This window comes from Miniopterus schreibersii (assembly GCF_964146895.1).
Source record: "Miniopterus schreibersii genome assembly, chromosome: 9".
In the NCBI taxonomy this organism is placed as follows: Eukaryota; Metazoa; Chordata; class Mammalia; order Chiroptera; family Miniopteridae; genus Miniopterus; species Miniopterus schreibersii.
The window spans coordinates 78,243,388-78,261,053 of NC_138118.1; the positions used below are offsets into that span (position 1 = coordinate 78,243,388).

The following is a 17,666-nucleotide window of genomic DNA, read 5'->3' on the forward strand; positions in this document are numbered from 1 at the left end:
TTGTGGATGTTGTGAAATGGTTACCACAGTAAGTTTAGTTAGCATCCATCGTCTCACATAGGAAGTGAAAAAAAGAGAAAAGGAGAAGAACAGCTTTTTTCCTTGTGATGAAATTCTTAGGGTGCACTGTTCCCCTTGGAGCGTAACCTGTGAGGGGGTCGGGTGTGGCAGCAAATTGATGCACTTAAAAATCCTGCTTTTAACCAACGTTTGGCTTTAATAATTTCAGTGGGAGAATCAGGATTTTCTTTGCTCTTCTCATCTACTTATTTCATAATTTGTTTAATTTTCTTTATTTTCATCAGCGATTCTTTTGGAAATAAGACAAGAGTAAGTAAATAAATTATAACAAAGAATTCAGCAAGCAACTCTATCAAGTTTATCTGCTGAAGTGAAATAGTTAACATTTTGTATTTGAGTCTGATGTTACCTGCAAACATTCGAATGCAGCCGTAAGGTTGGCCACGTGAAACTTGAAGCCACAGTGGGATTCAGAGATTATGTCGTTAGGGTGCCTACTTTATGTGTACTTCTCAGTTGCAGAAATTGACTGGAGATTAAAGGGTTGAGTTCCGGCCCTGCTACTTAACCAGTTGTGTGTCCTTACCAAATCATCCAATTTTCCCCAGGGTTTCTCCACCTTTGAATCGTTCTTGGCCTTTCCTAGCTACAGAATAGTTGCTGGAGCTGGCTGTGCTAGTCGGGTATGGGCAGGGCTTGCAGACTGTTGTTAATTTGAAGTCTTTAATTTGTTCCTCCAAATCTCACGAGACTTCTCAGAGGTCATCAGTGCATTCATTGATTGCTACCTTTGTTCCCCATAACCTCTTGAAACCCCCCTCAATTTTTTAGCTTCTTTAATTTCCTCTTCCTGTGACATTGTGGCTTAGCTAACCTTTAGAGTGTAGAGCAGAAACCAAGAAGTTTGAAAGCTGGTTTAGAAAGATTTATTGAATCACACTAGGAGTGTTAGCATGTTATACGTGTCTTTTACATTAGTATCAGATGGAGCTATATTCCGGTGTTTCAGGGCCTGAAGTAAAACTAGTGTTGGATAGAGAATAGCAAAAGCACATGTAATGCCCAGCCAGTGTGGTGACAGTCTTTAAAATGTCAGTTGCCTTTTGATGGGATTAGAATCTTTGTCTGCTAGTCAGCAGGGGGAGCCTTTGCTTCATTTTTGGGTTTCAGAAACCTGCCAGTGGTGGGTTTGTAAAGAGCCAGAATGTTTATGGAAAATGCTCCTTTCCTCACCTAGGCCTGAAAAGGTTTTGGAACTAGTTTCTCCTTTGTTCCTATAAAGGAAAAACTTCTTGTCTGAGTTCTTTATAATAGTGGTTCTTAAGTGCTGCCTGGGGAGTTCTTTAAAGGGGTTGATGCTGGATGAAATAGGGGTTCTTCAGTGCTGTCCCCTGTTCAAGTTTTGAATGGCCTTAAGGTAGTGGAAATAAAATTAGTTAATGTACTGAATTTTTCACTAAGCTAAATTTCGTTCAGTTAAAGAGTTGTACTTAGTGTTAGCATTTTCTACTTTCTGCTTGTGTGTTATATTGTTTTTGTAGAAAATGGTCGTGGTAGTCTTTTTTTTTTTTTTTTTTTAATTTCTGCCCTGGTTGGGTGGCCTGTTTGATTGGAGTGTCATCCAGTGCACCAAAAGGCTGCAGGTTCAATCCCCAGTCAGGGCACGTACCCAGGTTGCGAGTTTGATCCTCAGTCGGGTGCATATAGGAATCGGCTGATTGATGTTTCTTTCTCACATCAGCGTTTCTCTTTCTCTTGCCCTTCCTCTCGCTCTAAAATCAATAAAAACATATCCTTGGGTGAGTATTAAAAAAAAAAAAACAACCTAATTGGGCAATTCATAAGGTTGACAACCCTATGATATTCCCCAAGAATTTCTGAAATTTTATACAGCAGTGAAATTCAAGAGTCTGGGAACCACTGCTTTAGCAAGTACTTGAGCAAATAGAGATTGGAATTTCTGAACTGAACCATTTCCAACTTTCTGGTCACTTTTTGTCCTAACTTTCACCGAGGCGTTTTCTACCCTTTTATACCTAAGGAGTGAGATTTAATGACCTAATTATCTAATATCCAAGATATAGGTAAGTGTAGGTACTAGGGAAAGTTGATGTGATTGCTTTTCTTAAATGTGCTAAATTTGGGATTAAGATTGACACACATTTCTGTTGTGTTCCAGGTACTTTTGCCATAGTAGTAAGCCCTAAAATAGTTTAGAATTCCAATTTCTTAAGTGCCACATATTAAAAAATAATTATTTAGGGACCTTTACCATCCCATTTTATTTCGATGGTGTTCATTCACTCATTCAACAGATATTTTTTGAGCCCTGCTATGTACTGTGGTCTGTTGCCAGCGGGAAGGCATGAATAAAGCATAATGCCCAATCTCAAGGGGTTTCCGTGTGAATGTCGTGATATTGTCACATATTTTTGAGCCACTTGGTGATCATTGGTGTCTTAGTACTACAGTTTGACGTGATTTTTTACTTTTATGAGGGTTCAGTTGACTTGAATGGATATTTTTGGAGCACCAGCATATAAGGGACTGTACTCAGTGCTGTGAGCCAGACAATGAAAAGAAAATATAGACTTATCTTCAAGGAACTTATGCTTCGATTATGGATGTAATTGGGGAGGGGAAAGAGAGATGCCACATTTAGCTGTATCACTAGGACAAATGTCAGTGCTAACGAGGGTGATGCAGAATATACTGAGAAAGAGCAGGAGGAGAGTGTTACACGTGTCTAAGGGGGAGTGGAGGAGGTTTTGAGTTGGGGGACTGGGTCCCTGGGGTGGAGGGTGTGAGGCCGTGATGGGGAAGGGCACCTGAGGTGACTGAACGAGACTAACAAACGCCTAAGGGCAGTCAGGGCTTATGTTACCTGAAGCGTCTGCTGGCTGGGACTACGGGAGAGGGAGTCTTCAAAGTTCACTTAGCAGACACACTGAGGAGCTCCTTGCATATCCAGCTTATTTATACCTATTTCTGGAGCAACTGGAGTACCTTTGAAGTTTTTGAGTGTGTTGATAACACAACAGCATCTATATATTAAGATGTTTACTTTGTTATATTTGTTTTTATGATTTTTATTAAAGATAAGGCATTTTAACTGCTTCTTTTAGAAGAATGCAAAGAAATGTAATAGACCAAGCAGTGGTGAAGTGGCACATTGAGTATCGTGATAAGAATCCAGGGAAGGACGTTTAAAGTCATCTTTGTCATTATCCCTACCTCGTTGTGATTTGTCTTTTCAAATTGTATGAGTTTAGATAATGTTGAGCCTCAGCTGAAGATTTCCTGACTTTAGTTATTTTTTCACAACTTAATTTAATTGGTTATAGTGAGTTTGGTATTTTTTCCTGTCCCTTCTTTTGATAAACTGATGATTTTAGGATTAAGAGAGAGAACAGTATATAAAAAGCCAATATTTAGCTTTTGGAGCTCTTGCTTTATGGGACTGATAATACTGCAAATGAGGAATATTTGTATACAGTGAAGACATATTTAAATATTTTTCTGTTTTTTAAATATTTCTGGGGTGGGGTTTGTCTGGGTTTCTTATCACAATTGGTTATTACGTTGAAAAACATACCTCACTTTAAAACTCATTATTTAAAAACAGAATTATACCTCAACACTCTTAAAGATGTTTTCTTTTGGATGAGATGGAAGAAAGGAATGCTAATTAGTAATGGGCTCTTGTGTACGACATCTGTCACGTCTTTCTTATGTCACTCAGGGTCATCCTGAAAAAAAATCAGTAACAGAGAGGACAGGGAAGAGTGTGTGGGTGTGTGTGCGTGTGTGTGTGTGTGCGTGTGTGTGTGTTGGGGTCGGGGCATTCCCAGGTGGGGCTTTCTGGCTCACTTACTATGCATACACTTCTTTAGAGGGTTCAGTAGTTCTCATGGCAGGGAAATTGTCATTTTGGGGAAAGTGAAAAAGTAGGCAGAAAATCATCTCCAATAGCCAGCAGTTCACATAGACCTAAGTTTTGAGAGACTTTTTTTTTATCTCTCTTAACATCTTAACAACCCTTTGCTTTGGCAAAAAGGGTGAATTTCTGATTGTGTATGTGTGCCTTCTCACATTAAATTTTCTCTCTTGCTTTAAGTTTTTCATGTGATTTGGTCTCCAGTAATATCATGTATTTATCATTTATTGAATGCTCCCTGGGTCCCAGGCAGGATGTCGTATGTTTGTTGTGTTTTATCATAGCAGCATCCTGTAATCTCCTCCTGCCACTGCCTTGCAGATGAGGAAGCTGGTAGCGCTTCCAGGACTAAAATGAGAATGCGGCGGATCTGGTTCCAGGTTGCAGCTTTGTCTAGTTCTGAGGCTTTGTCTCCCCCCAGCACCCTCCCCATAGTTTGCTGAGCTCAGTCTTTCTAAACACAGCTCTCTTATAACCCGCGTCTCTGTACAGTGTGCTCTCTGCTTCTGCTTCTCTGATTGTCTGGCAAACTCTTTCTCAATCTGCAAGACCCAGTGTTATCTCTATGTTCTTGATTCTTCCAGATACCTTTTTTTTTTTTTAAGGCTTTTTATTGATTTTTAGAGAGAGAGGAAGAAAGAGGGAGAGGGAGAGAGAGAGAGAGAAACATTGATGTGAGATTGAAACGTTGATCGACTGCCTCCTGCACACCCCCTTCCAGAGATTGAGCCTGCAACCGGGCATGTGCCCTGACCGGGAATTGAACAGGCAACATTTAGGTGCAGGGGGGCGATGGCCAACCAGCTGAGCCACACTGGCCAGGGCCAGACACTGTTAATCACGCTCCCATAGCCTTCAAAATTATTTGAATATGCCTCTTTGCTTACACTGTGGCAGCATTGAATTGATTAACTTCCGTGGCCACTCAAATTTCTGAGGGAGCAACTGTGTCTCTCCTAGCACATACTAGGTGTACAGTGAATGTTCGTGGAATTTGCTGAATGGATGTGAGATCCAGAGGATGTTATGATGAAGCCTTTCATCATATTTACTTCTGACGAAGTAATTTATCCAGTATTTTGTGGGTGCAAGTGATAATATAATGTTCAGAGCCTTCTTTTAAACTCAACCGTGCATTCATATTGAATTCATCACATATAATGCTAATTTAATGAATGGCTATAATTTCTTTATAATATGTCATTAACCTTGTTCACAGTTTAAGGGGGAAAACTGTGATAAATAGCTTGGTGGAACACACAGTAGTGGTCTTTGTAGGGCTATTAAATTCCTATGAAAATGAGACACATTAAAATGTCAAAAGGCAAGTTCATAGGAAGAGTTAGTAGGTAGGCCCAGTTTTTATTTTCTTGAGTTTTAAAGTAATTAGTTTCATGAAGTTATTTATTGGGGTAACACTTGAAGTTGAGAATTTGTGTAATTTTTCCCTGGTAATATTTTAAAATATTAGCTATTTAGCTCAACACATGTATTCTATTTATAGATTTACTCTATTTACTTATTTATTTATTTATAACTAAGGTTTTAAGCTTAGAGTCTACTTGAATATTGCATTATTATAAGGCACGAGTTACTTTTAGAGTGTTCAAATAAAATAGAATTATGAGGAAGAGAATCGTAAGAAGAAGTTAGCTATTTTTATTCAATTAATTACCAATTATTAATTATGAAACATAGCCAAATTATAGCACAAGTCTCAAAACAATGCTGGTATTTTTATTTGTATGATGAAATGAGTGAAAAAGTGCAAAAATGATATTTATGGAAAATTTACAATCCTGCAAGCTCTAGAAATCCATCTACCATTTGTTTTTAAGTAAGTACGTGTTGAAATCCTACTCTGAACATTTTTATGTCCTTGCTCATAGCAAACATGTTGTATCATTTTTGAGTTAGGTTTGCAATAAAGATTAATGAGTTAGTGTTTCAGTTTTTATGTAGCAACAACAACAAGAATTTTTCCAAGCGAGGGGGAGCGTGTGTAAACCAGCGGAAGTTCCACAGACTTTTGGACTCTTCTGTTCCTGTGTATCAGTCTCGGTGTTTCCTGTCTGCGCTCTCGACTACCTATACAGCTGTTTTTCATGTGTTTCTCAGACTTGGAGAAAGACCAAGTATTTTTGACAGCTCCATGCTGAACTGCAGTATACACTTGGCCACAGGTCACGTTTGCATTTCCTCACTTGTATTTTTGCTCGTTGTGTAAAAGAAATACGAGCAGAGAGAGATTCAGAGAGCATGCGGCGTGCTGAGTAATGGTTGTCTCCCCTTGTGGATGCCCCTCCACTTACTCCGCTGTGTCGATTGCACAGGAAGGAAAAGACAGCAGAGACTGGAGGAGATGGTGTTCAGGGCTGAGCCTCCATGGGGCCCATGCTACTATAATCATGAATGATGGGAAATACTCTGTCATGCCTGGGAGAAAGAACTGGGCATGGACACACACACACACACCCCTCTATACCATGTTGGTGAATAGACTATAATTTAGTGGAGAAAACTGCTAATCTAGCAGTCAGTTCAGTATGTAATTGATTACCAGTTCATGCATATGCATTATGTTAAAGCTTTGACTGCATATTTTAACACCAGGAATGAGACACAGTATTTAATAAATATTCATTTCATGAGGCTGCCATATTTCAAACACCCCCTCCCCAAATTACACTCACCTCCCCCCAATTCCACAGGCACAAAAATTTTTCTTTGCCTTTGAAAATGAAAAGTACTGATTTCCAAGGTCGGTCCTTTTCAGATTGTTCCTAGGTCTTGCAAATCAAAATGGTTATTTTTACCTCATCATGGTCTTAAACAGTGGGATAAACATCCAGATTTAACATCCTGATGAAATGTCTACCCTTCCTAATTGTTTCAGTGTTAAAAGATATTTTCTCTGTGTAGTTTAGGCATACTTTCTGAGGAAGCATCATTAAGATATTGTCATCTTTTCAATCAGTTGCTTGTACATTTCATGCCCTGCTGGTAAAACTTGATCCATTCACTGGATCAAGCCTAACAGCTTCGGCATGTTTTTCTAATATGTTCCTTTTCTCTCCCGGAAAATTCCTCTGCTTTGACCTCTGACCCCTATTCATTCCGCCTCTTTCTCGGCCTAGGATACATCCTACCTCTGTCGTGAAACTTTTCCCAGGAAGTGCACTGTCATTAAGCTCTTTGATTTTCTGTAGTACTTAGTCTGTTTCACCTCATTTAGATTGTGTTAACTTGTGTCATTTTAAAAAATGATTTTAGTGTGTTACAATGGAGCCTCCCAGGGAACATGCATGTATAATGGAGCCAGATAGATTCTGATTTGAATACTAGCGCTTTCATTTTCTAACGTTTTGGCCTTAGGCCCAGTATTTCAGCTTTGTGCGTTTCAGTCTTCTTAAGTGTAGAATGGGATAATTCTCTGCCTTTTAGAGATGGTAGCTAATAGGCTGGGTAAATGTTTAGCTCAAGGGCAGGAGTATAGCAGGTGCTTAGTAAATGGCAGTGGTCATTGTTACTGCTGCTGTCTATATTTCTTACAGCTCCTAATATAACACTGAGCTGAGCATGTGGGAAGGTAGCGTTGAGTGTGGTTCACGGCTAGGTCACTCAAATAGCTCCTGAAATCCCATCACTTTTATGAAGGCTTCCTGTTGGCTCTGGTCTATCAGAACTACAGACCTTCCATGGCTTCTTGGGACTGTTCTTTCTGTTCCCATTATCTGTAAGGGGAGCCTCTGGTATGTATCCTGAAGTGGCTTCCAAAACAGTGATTTGCAGGATTTATTTATTTATTTTTGAGTAATGTTTTGGATTGATCCTTGCATTCTTCTAAACGTCAGCAGCCAGGATCGTCATAAATAAAGCATTTTTCACTTACTCCAAATGCAGTATGTGAAACTCACAGAATAAAATCTCAGCCAGTTGAGCTGCAAATGAATAAATTATTTTGCCCAGCTCACTTCAGCCCAGCAGACATTTATTAGCATAGTTCCTGTGTGCCAGGCATCTCATAGTTGCAGGATTTGCAAAGATGACCAAGATTTGGCTCCTGCCTGTGAGTGAGAGACATACAAACTGGTCATTTCAATCGATAACTAGTTGTAAGGTAGAGGTAAGGATGGGATCACAGATGGGAGGGTGGTTGAGGGGGAAGGAGAAGACTTCTAGGAAGATGTGACCCTCAGCCTGTGATGTCTCTCAGAGGACAAATGGGATAATCCACCTGCTTCAGGGATGGAGACCCAACTCAAAGGCTTTAATATTTTTGGGAATTTATTGCCTGCAAAGTTCACAGTAGGATTGACTCCAAGTGCCTTAAATGTCCTCATCGCCCTGTCTTAACGTGCCCGTGTAAAAGTCAAATGGCCTCCGTGATTCCAGACCTGATCCTCCTCACACAGTGCTCCTCAAGGGGGAAGAGTAAGTGTTTCTCCAGTTCCAGCTCAATCTGAGGATTCCGTTTCTCTCATAGGCTGTAAATTATACCTGTCCTTGAACCAATCCCTGTGACTAGTGGGATACTAATTGGTTTCTGTAAGTCAGGGCCTACCGTCAAGCTGAGAATAAAGTCAGTCTCATTCAAATCTCATGGCTAATAGTCACAGTAGAAGCCCACACCTGAAACCTATATGATCATATTAATCAATGTCACTCCAATAAACTTAATAAAAAAAATACAAACCTCATGGCTAAAGATAAGTGGAGAAGGGAATGGATGACCAGGAGGCAGCTAGCAAGTGTTCCTAGACCAGGGGAAGAAAAGTGAAAGTCTTTTGGGGAAAGGTAATAATATAAGCAAAAGCAAGGAAGGGTGCCCATCACAGTGCGTGTGGGAAACAGCAAGCAGTTACACGCTAATTCAACAGGTAATGTGAGACGTAGAAAATAATTATAATAATGTGATGATATATTTACCGCCCGTTGGATCTAGGCTCCATACATTGTTTCATTTAATTCTCACAACAACTAAGTTGGTTTGCCATCCTGTAGGTAAAGAAATTTGAGCCCAAGCTCACAGCTAGTAATATCCAAGGTAATATGGAATAGTAGTTACATTGCTTTCTGTATGTGGTAAGTGTGGGTTAGAAATGACCACCTAATCAGAGGACTGACCTTTTATTTATTCCCTTAATGAGTAGCCTCACTGTTCTCTGAACTAGCCCTTCCCACATGATCACACCAGCGGAACATGAAAAGTTCTAGCCACCTGATCTTTCTCAGTGCCATAGAAATCATCAGCATTATCATCACCTCAGGAAATTTTAAAAACTGCAGATTTTGTAGTTAATACTCACAGACTTGATAGAAGACACTTCAAAATCACTCTGTAGTGTCGGACAATCAGTGATTAGTATTTTTCATTATATGTATTTTTACTCCCTGCAGTGCTTACCATGTACTTTGTGTAGGACTGGTGACCAGTACGTGCCTGTGGGTTTGCTGTTCTCTGTTTCACTGGTGTCTTCGTCATTTGAAAGTATGAGGCTGACATGATGAAGACAAGCAGCCATGTGCAGAAAGAGCGGTTATATTTCTGATTTTGGGAAAACTGGTATCTTGCAAAGAGTCATGATTGCTATTAGGGATTATCCTGAGCTAGAGACTTTAGCTCACAGTCAATGAAAAGAAATGTATTTAAAATGATAGGCATCTGAATCCTTTAAAAATTGGGAAGTGTATACATACTGATATATAATAACCTGATAGCTTCATCAGTTTGTAATTTACAGTGTGAACTGCTTATTTTACCCCTTGGTGGGAAAAATGAACTATGACATATTTGTGATGGGTAGTGATAAATTATAACCATTAGATTTAAGAATAGGTGACCTAATTTCCTCTAATTCTTCTTTAGGTCGAGATTTAATTTGTATCCAGTCTATGGATGGGATGCTGATGGTGTTCGAGCAGGAAAGCTATGCCTTTGGGAGGTTTCTCCCTGGTTCGCTCTTGCCTGGCCCTCTGGCCTACAGTTCCCGAACAGATTCTTTCATTACTGTCTCCTCCTGCCGACTGGTGGAAAGTTACAAGTGAGTTTGGATGTCCAGTCTTTGAAATCATGGTTTTTGATGTGTATGTTGCTGATTCATTCTTTTCCACAAAGAGTTTGACTATCACAAATGAAGAAGAGCCTGTTTTTTGTTTTGGATAAACTGTAATTGTGGGGACTTAGAGCAGCGATTTTCAAACTGTGTGCCAGGGCACAGCAGTGTGCCGCAAGAATTTTTAACACATGCAACACCTGACTAACTTAGTCAGGGCACTGACCTTTTTTCCCTTAGATTGTCAAATTAAAAAACGGCAACAGTCAATACAACAATAGCTGTCTGGTGTGAATGAATCAGAATTATACCTATTTTTTTTGTCAGATCAGCAAAAAATACATTTTTTGGTGTGCCTCTGAGTTTTAGGAATTAGTTTGTGTGCCCTGAGATGGAAAGGTTGCCAGTCGCTGACTTACAGAGGTATCGGTCACGTACGGGAGAATATTTGAAAGGCAGTCGTGCAGAGGTTGGGAGGAGCGGTGTGTGGAGAGGCAGACCTGCCCGGGAATCCTGATGTTCCTCCTCACAGCTGTGTGACCGTCTGTCCTTTCCTGGCTGTACAAGGATCATCATGGCTCTTTGGGAGAGAAAGAACTCCCGAACACGGACCACAGTGTGGTGACGGTGGGGGCTGGGGAGGTGGGGGTGGAAGTGGGAGAGGGAATAAATGGTGATGGGGAAAAAATAGTAAGATAAAGGGGGAAAACCCCTGTACAATTAAAAAAAAAAGGCTGCTTAACAAGTTTTTTATAAGGATTAAATGTGCGTCAAGTCGTCACCTAATAGAAAATATTCAATAATTATTGGGACCGTTCCCTGAATTATAAATAATAAAACACAGTGTCAGTGAAAAAAGCCCGACACAGAGATGCATATATGGAATTATTTTATAACAAAAAAGGAATGTATGTGTACATCGGAAGAATACTGGCAAGAAATACAAGTGTTCTTGGGAATGTTTATAAAAGAGCAATTCATAATAGAAGCGAGGCATAAAAGTGACCCTGTGAAAGCAGCTTATACTTTTTGCTGGAAGCCCTTACTGATTTTGGTGACTTGTGTTTAGAGAGATAACTTTTTCTCCCCTGCCGGCTACATTTAAGTAAAAGTTCAGGTCTGAGTTTTTGGAGGGCATGTTTTTTGTCAGAAGGGAGAATGGGGAAAGAAAGAAATCCATGCTGGGAAAAGAAATAGACTTGGAGACTTATAACATCTTCAGTCACTTTTTTGTTATCTTACTGATGGCAACTGTTAGAACTTCAAATGTCTAAGCAACACTTCATTATAGCTTTTTGGTATTATTTTTGGCTGCCCGTTTTTCCCAAGGCAGGAAGAAAATATGAATTCATCAGACAACAGCTGTAAATTTTTTTGTCTTCAGGTTTCAATATTGTGTGTATATAGCAAGGTAATGCAGTTTCCCCCTCATAAGTGGCAGTCTACCTTTTGTGAATTATTGTCAAGGCATCCAGGATTGAAAACTCTGAAAAAAGGCAAATGTTTGTGACTAAGCAGAAGTTAACTGATGGAAGTAGTGTATCATTATGTCACATTTCTTCTGTAACTCCTGTGGCTCTTGTCCAAAGGAGATGAATGAATTGTGGCATTGCTACTGGTAATAAATAATGTATTATAGTTATCTTGAGAGGTTGAGAAAAATATCTGTATAATACATTCAAGCCTGTCAGAACTTAAGCAATATTGAGATCTGCTTTTCAGCTTTCCACCCAGTCCTGTGTCTCAACTCTTGCCAAGGAGTGATACTGGCAGTGCTACACAGGGGTCACAATACAGAGATTTGAACGCTCCATGACTTACTCTTTGAAATATGTGCATAGGAATTAATTTGGTAATAACTCCAGGAGTCACTGGATGAGGGAGCAATATGTAGGTTTCCTTGATGTGTAAATTTAATCTCACAGAAGCTCACACTGTTTAACTGTGGTGATTCAACATCCCAGTCTATTAAATTCATCTCCATCTAGGACTGAAAAGTACATACTTTTTATGTGGGTCTTTTATAATGGTAAAAATGCATGGGATATGGGATGATTATGAAATGATGACGATCGAGGGTTTATAACATTAAATAGTATGTTGTATTTATATATGCTTTCAAGTTTAATAGACAATTAAATTATAATCACGGGTGCAATTTAGGATGGGAGAAGGCATGAAAACTGCAGGTCTTTTGAGACTTCACTCAATATATTTATAATCAGTTAATAGAATGTAATCAGTTGGTATAAAAGCCTTCAAAGACAGAATTCATTTCCATTTTTTTCCTGAGTTTAATCTTCAAGCTTTAATAAGAATGGAAAAAAGTTAAATTGGATCCAAAGAAGAAAAATAAAAATGAGCAAGGTTTAGAAAATAGGAGGGATAAGAAAACATGGTAGATATTTAAGAAACAATTTCACTTATAAGAATTAACTAACAATTTTGACAAAAATATTTCTTATAAGAAAGTTTGTAGGACAAATGTTTTAAATTGTAGAGGGAGAATGGAAAACAACCTAAGTGATCAAAATAGGAGATCAGGTAATTAAACATCCATTTAATACTGATGTTTAATTACTTAAAAAACAATCTCAGTTATGTTCAGAGAGGACCTAGGGAAGGCCAGGGGCCTTTGACTTCAGTGTGCATAGATTCACCTGGGAAGCTTGTTATAAAACTCACATTTACAAATTCTCAACCCCCAATACTAGATTTTGATTTAGTAATTTTGGGATAAGTCCCAGAAATTGTCATTGCGTATACACACTCCAGGTAGGATTCTAATTCAGGGACACACATTGAGTGTTGTTTTTCTTTTGAAGTGAGAGAATTGTTTGCCTTTTTTGGAGAGGGTAGCTTAGGTACCACTGTTCTCTTGGCCATATATATTAAAACTTTGAATCATTTTTAATGATCTTTTTCTTTCTTTTCTCGTCAGAGTTAGTTAGTAAATCCTGATCTTTTTCCCCCCCCCACCCCCCCATTCAGCCCACGCTTCCAGTTCCCTTTGGCATTGAGCCTTTTATCTTTTCACTTGGATTTCTGGTTTTCTTACCTCTAGGTTTTAGTGTCCTTCTTATAACCATCTTTTTAAAACATCTCTTTAAGCCAGAATTTTTGTTTCCCATTAAAAAATCCAAACTTTCATTTTCAAAAAATTTGAATTTATTGGGGTTACATTGGTTAATAAAATTATACAGGTTTCAGGGGTATAATTCTGTAATACATCATCTGAATATTGCGTTGCGTGTTCACCACCTCAAGTCAAAACTTTCTTATATTGACTTTTAGTGCTCTTTATAATCCACTGCCATTTTACCTCTGTTATGTTGACTTTCAGATTTGGAAGGGACTTTTAAAATTAACTGGTTCAACTATCCTCCTTTTTTCACCTCCTAGATATGTTTTTGCCTAAAACACTGATTTTTGCACAATATCATATATTGCCTTCTTGTATTATGCTGAGGTGTTCCAGAGGATGTCTTGCATTTTCAGGTTCCTGAGAGCAGAATCTGTCTTAAATATCTGCTCACTGATGGAATAATTTGGTTTGTTGATTCATGCTTTCAGAAAACATTTTTCAAGAGGCTTCTATGTGCCACACACTGTGCAAAATGCAAGAAATGCAAATTCAAATAAGGCCTGTCTCTTGTCCTCAAGCAGTATGTAAGCAAGTCGGGGAGGTAGCAAATCAGTTGGCTGTTTCAGTTCATTTTGATACAGGCTATAGGAAAACTGCACAAGTTACTGAGGAGGTCTACAGGTGAGACCTTTAAAAAAGAGTTGGGTGTAGGGAGGCTCCCTGAAGAAGTATATGGATTTTTCATGAGTTATATTTTCTCTCCTCTGTGCTCAATACTTTCCTTTTACCCCTATAGTGGCTCGCAGTACATTGTAAGTAGATAATAGGCTTTAAATTCATATTTTAAAATACATTTGTTGAATTTAATTGACAGTATTTTAAAAAGAAGATTGTATTCTTCATCAGTCTTAGGCTCTTGTCAAATTGAAATATTTGGAGTTCTCTGTAGATGTTCAGGGCTTTTCTCTCCTCTCTTGCTCGTGCTGTACTCTATCTGAAATGGTCTTCCTTTCTTCTCTACACATCAAAATCATGTGTGGAAGCTTCCCTGCTCCCTTCAGTTCTTCTATGACCTGGCTTTAAGTAACATCTCCTCCTTCTCAATTCAGAGTAGTTTTTCACTGCTTTCCACAAGTACTGTTCATGCTTTCATTGATATTACGTATTTGCTTGTTTTTCTTCTTGACTGAGCTAAGTGATCTTTGATGGTAGGGATTTTGTATCCCCCAAAGTGCCCAGCATTGTACCTTGTTGAAAGTAGGTGTTTAAGAAGAACTTGATGAAGGAGTGAAAAATTTGTAAAGACTGTTTCTATTTTGTTACTGGCTTCTCTTAATGAAAATGATTCTCTCTGGCATAATCAAGAGTGTTTTAGCTGTAGTTGAAAAGGAACAATGGAAGGCTTTGTATCCAGAGCTTTCCGTTTCTAGTAGAGTCCCCAGAATTAAATATCAAGGTTCCAAAATCCTGCTATCCGTTGAGGTGCCAACTATGTTTCATTTGAAAATAAGTGATTGTGGACGGTTTACTTTTGTACTCTGTGACGCCTCCACCCATATTTTAGTTACTTGCTGCTGTTTTTACGATGTGATACAGAAGAGCACTAAATTATGTGGTTGAGTTTGTCATTGGTGCTCTACAGGACCCATTAAGCATTTGTAGTTATTGGACCAAAAAGCACCACCAGTCACCTGGAGACCTGCTGTATTTGTGATTACTGCCTCTCTGTTTTAAGAAACATGTGTCACATTCTTTCATGGAATCTTACCATATTGGGCCAGATTATTCTTCAGCAGTCCCAACAAGGGAATCTTATTCTTTAGTTTATATCACTGAACACTTGAATGGTAAGAAAAAAAATCCAAGCATTTTCTTTATTTCAGAATTTCCAAGTCTGCTTGGAATTCTTTGGTTTTGGAAATAGATTTCCATGTACATTAATGGTCACAGTTAAGAGGATTTAAGGGAGAACCATAAAATAGATGCTATTGTGAGTTTGTCATCATCTAAATTTACTGTCAGCTATGTTTAGTAATAAAACACTCTTCTGAGTCGTCTTCCAGGACGAGAAATGATCTGGATTTAGAAATCAGGAGTCAATTTTGGCTGTGTCTCAGCCTGCTGTTTTGATGTTAATGAGGCCATTTTAGGGGTTCACTTAGTCCTCAGATGAAATAATAACTCTTTGTAGTTATATAAGAAGCTTCAAACAGCTCTGAAGCTTTGGATTTTTGCAACGACCTCATTAATATCTGTATCATCTTCTGGTAGGTTGGTGTCTACAGGAAATTAACCACCTATGTAATTAACTGTCTAAGGTTATATCCATAGCAAGAGCAGCTCTGGGCTCGTGGTCTAGTCACCAGTGCATACTGTTTCTGTTACCATGAACTGGAGAGAGTAACCCAATCCTATTTGGAGGTTGGAATGTAAAGTCTCATTATTTGGCACTTCTGGAGAAGTAGGCATTTTTGCAAGCCAGTTTCATGGTATGGACACATTTGCTGCAGCTGCCTCTGGGATTTTTTTTAGCATGGTTTTACAAGGCCGAGATCTTCACCCTCCTACCTGTTTTGTCTCATTTCCCATGACTCAGCACTCCCTGCCATGCATCTCTCCTAAACTGTTGTGGCCTTTCATGTTTGTTTTTACTGCTGCGTGCCTTTGCATGCGCTGTTTTCTTTGCCACAGTGCCTTTAACTCTTTACCAGCACGATGAGTTTTCACTCTTTCTTTAAAATGTAGCTTTCTTCTCCTGAACTTACACCAAGAACATATATGTTCTTTCACTTCAGTTTCTGTCTCTGCCACTGTGTTCCCTTGGTACTGCATGCATGCCTTCTGTTAGCACAAGGCGCTCTAAGCTACACTTGTTTGTTTGTATGTGAATCTCCACTACTTTGGGAGGTCCTGATGGATATAGACCATGAGTAGTTTTTCCCATTGTCAGTGCTTGTATTAGACGCCTGCTGCATGTTTATTGAATGAATGAAATTCATATATAGTAAGCTTTCGTATTAACTATAAGACTGATCTTTGGGAATGCTTTGCAAAATCTGTCTTCATTTATAGTCATTCTGCCTGCAACTGAAATTGGAGATTTTTTACAAATGAAGTACAGTATTCCTGGCTGAGATAGGACAGTTTAAGAGCTGGTATATGATATTTGAATACCAGTGTACATTTCAGTGCTTATTTAGATATCCCCCATTGCCTTCAATGAGGTCCCAGATGTTCACATGGTCAGACATCTTTCTCTTAGGTCATACGAGGTGTCTGAATATATCTGTTACTGATTTTCCTCTTAGCTATGGAAGAACAATACAGGGAGTTTTGATTCAAAAGGAGGGAAAGGAATCTATGAGCCTGAAGCTCCTTCATGTAGAGTAGGATTATTACTCTAATATAGCATTAATTAATGGGAAACAAGCAAATTTATAATTTCTTGGCTAAATTAATCATTCCTAGATTGAATTATATTTATAAATTATTTTAAAGAATGATTTGAGCTAAATGTCACTATTGAAATAAAAGCTGTAAAATATTTACAGAAAGTAATAATGTGCATTATTGAGAACTTACTACATACCAGATAATCTAGGTTATTGATCTCTCTCCTTATATAAACCTTTATCTGTTAATCTAAAATGAATGCTTGAGCACCTAATGTGTACCAGATATATACTAGATACTGTATTACTTTTTAATTCTTTTAACAATGCTTGAGTTAGAGATTAGTATTACCGTTTTATACATGGGGAAGATAAGACACAGAGAGTTTAATTTGCTAAAATTCACTCAACTAGTAAGTGATTTAGCTGGGGCTTAGACTCAGGTCCTCTGGGTTCCATAGATTATGCATTAATAATTTCTGCTACATCTGGCTGCTTTGCATTATTTACATTTTTTTTTCTATTTGATGCTTTGGTGCTAGATCTTTCTTGAGTATTGTTATTTGTCACATAAAATCTTAATGGAAATGCTTTGATAGTTGGCATAGATTTTTCCCCAGTATTGAATTTTGGGACATATGGTTATAATTTCTTGATCATGACAGTTTTACATAGTCTTATGTCACAGTATCATTCAGTAAGAATTCATTTCTAAATTTTACAGTTTTTAAAACCAAGGTAAAAGTGGTTCATAAGGTTTATAGCTTATGTGCTTTATTTTCTTTTCTTGATCAGCTTTATTGAGATTATGTGCTTTTAAAGTTTAAAATAATTTCTACTTTTAAACTCTGAAGTCACTTACAATTATTTCATCTCTTTCAAACAGGTACCAAGTACTTGCTTTCGCAACGGATGCAGATAAAAGACAGGAGACTGAACAGCAAAAACTTGGTTCTGGAAAAAGACTTGTCGTAAGGCCATTTTTTTGTATATAAAAATTTCAGTAATGTTATATTTATTTTATTATTGATTTATTGATTTATTTTTTATATTAAATTTTTTTCTATTTTTCAGTTACAGCTGACATTCAGTATTATTTTCTATTAGTTCCAGGTGTTCAGCATAGTGGTTAGACATTTATAGAATCTACAAAGTGATCCCCCTGATGAGTCTAG

General features: G+C 38.2%; 1 protein-coding gene across 9 annotated transcripts in view; it reads left to right on the forward strand.

Annotated features, from left to right (window-relative positions):
* BBS9 (Bardet-Biedl syndrome 9) overlaps positions 1 to 17,666 on the forward strand; it is a 288,769-nt gene that overhangs the window by 66,751 nt on the left and 204,352 nt on the right. For all 9 annotated transcript variants that reach the window (XM_081146598.1, XM_081146596.1, XM_081146599.1 and 6 more), the window contains 2 exons: positions 9,828 to 10,002; positions 17,378 to 17,462. In XM_081146598.1, coding sequence (XP_081002724.1) covers positions 9,828 to 10,002; positions 17,378 to 17,462 — 260 coding nt within the window. The remainder of the gene's footprint in view (positions 1 to 9,827; positions 10,003 to 17,377; positions 17,463 to 17,666) is intronic.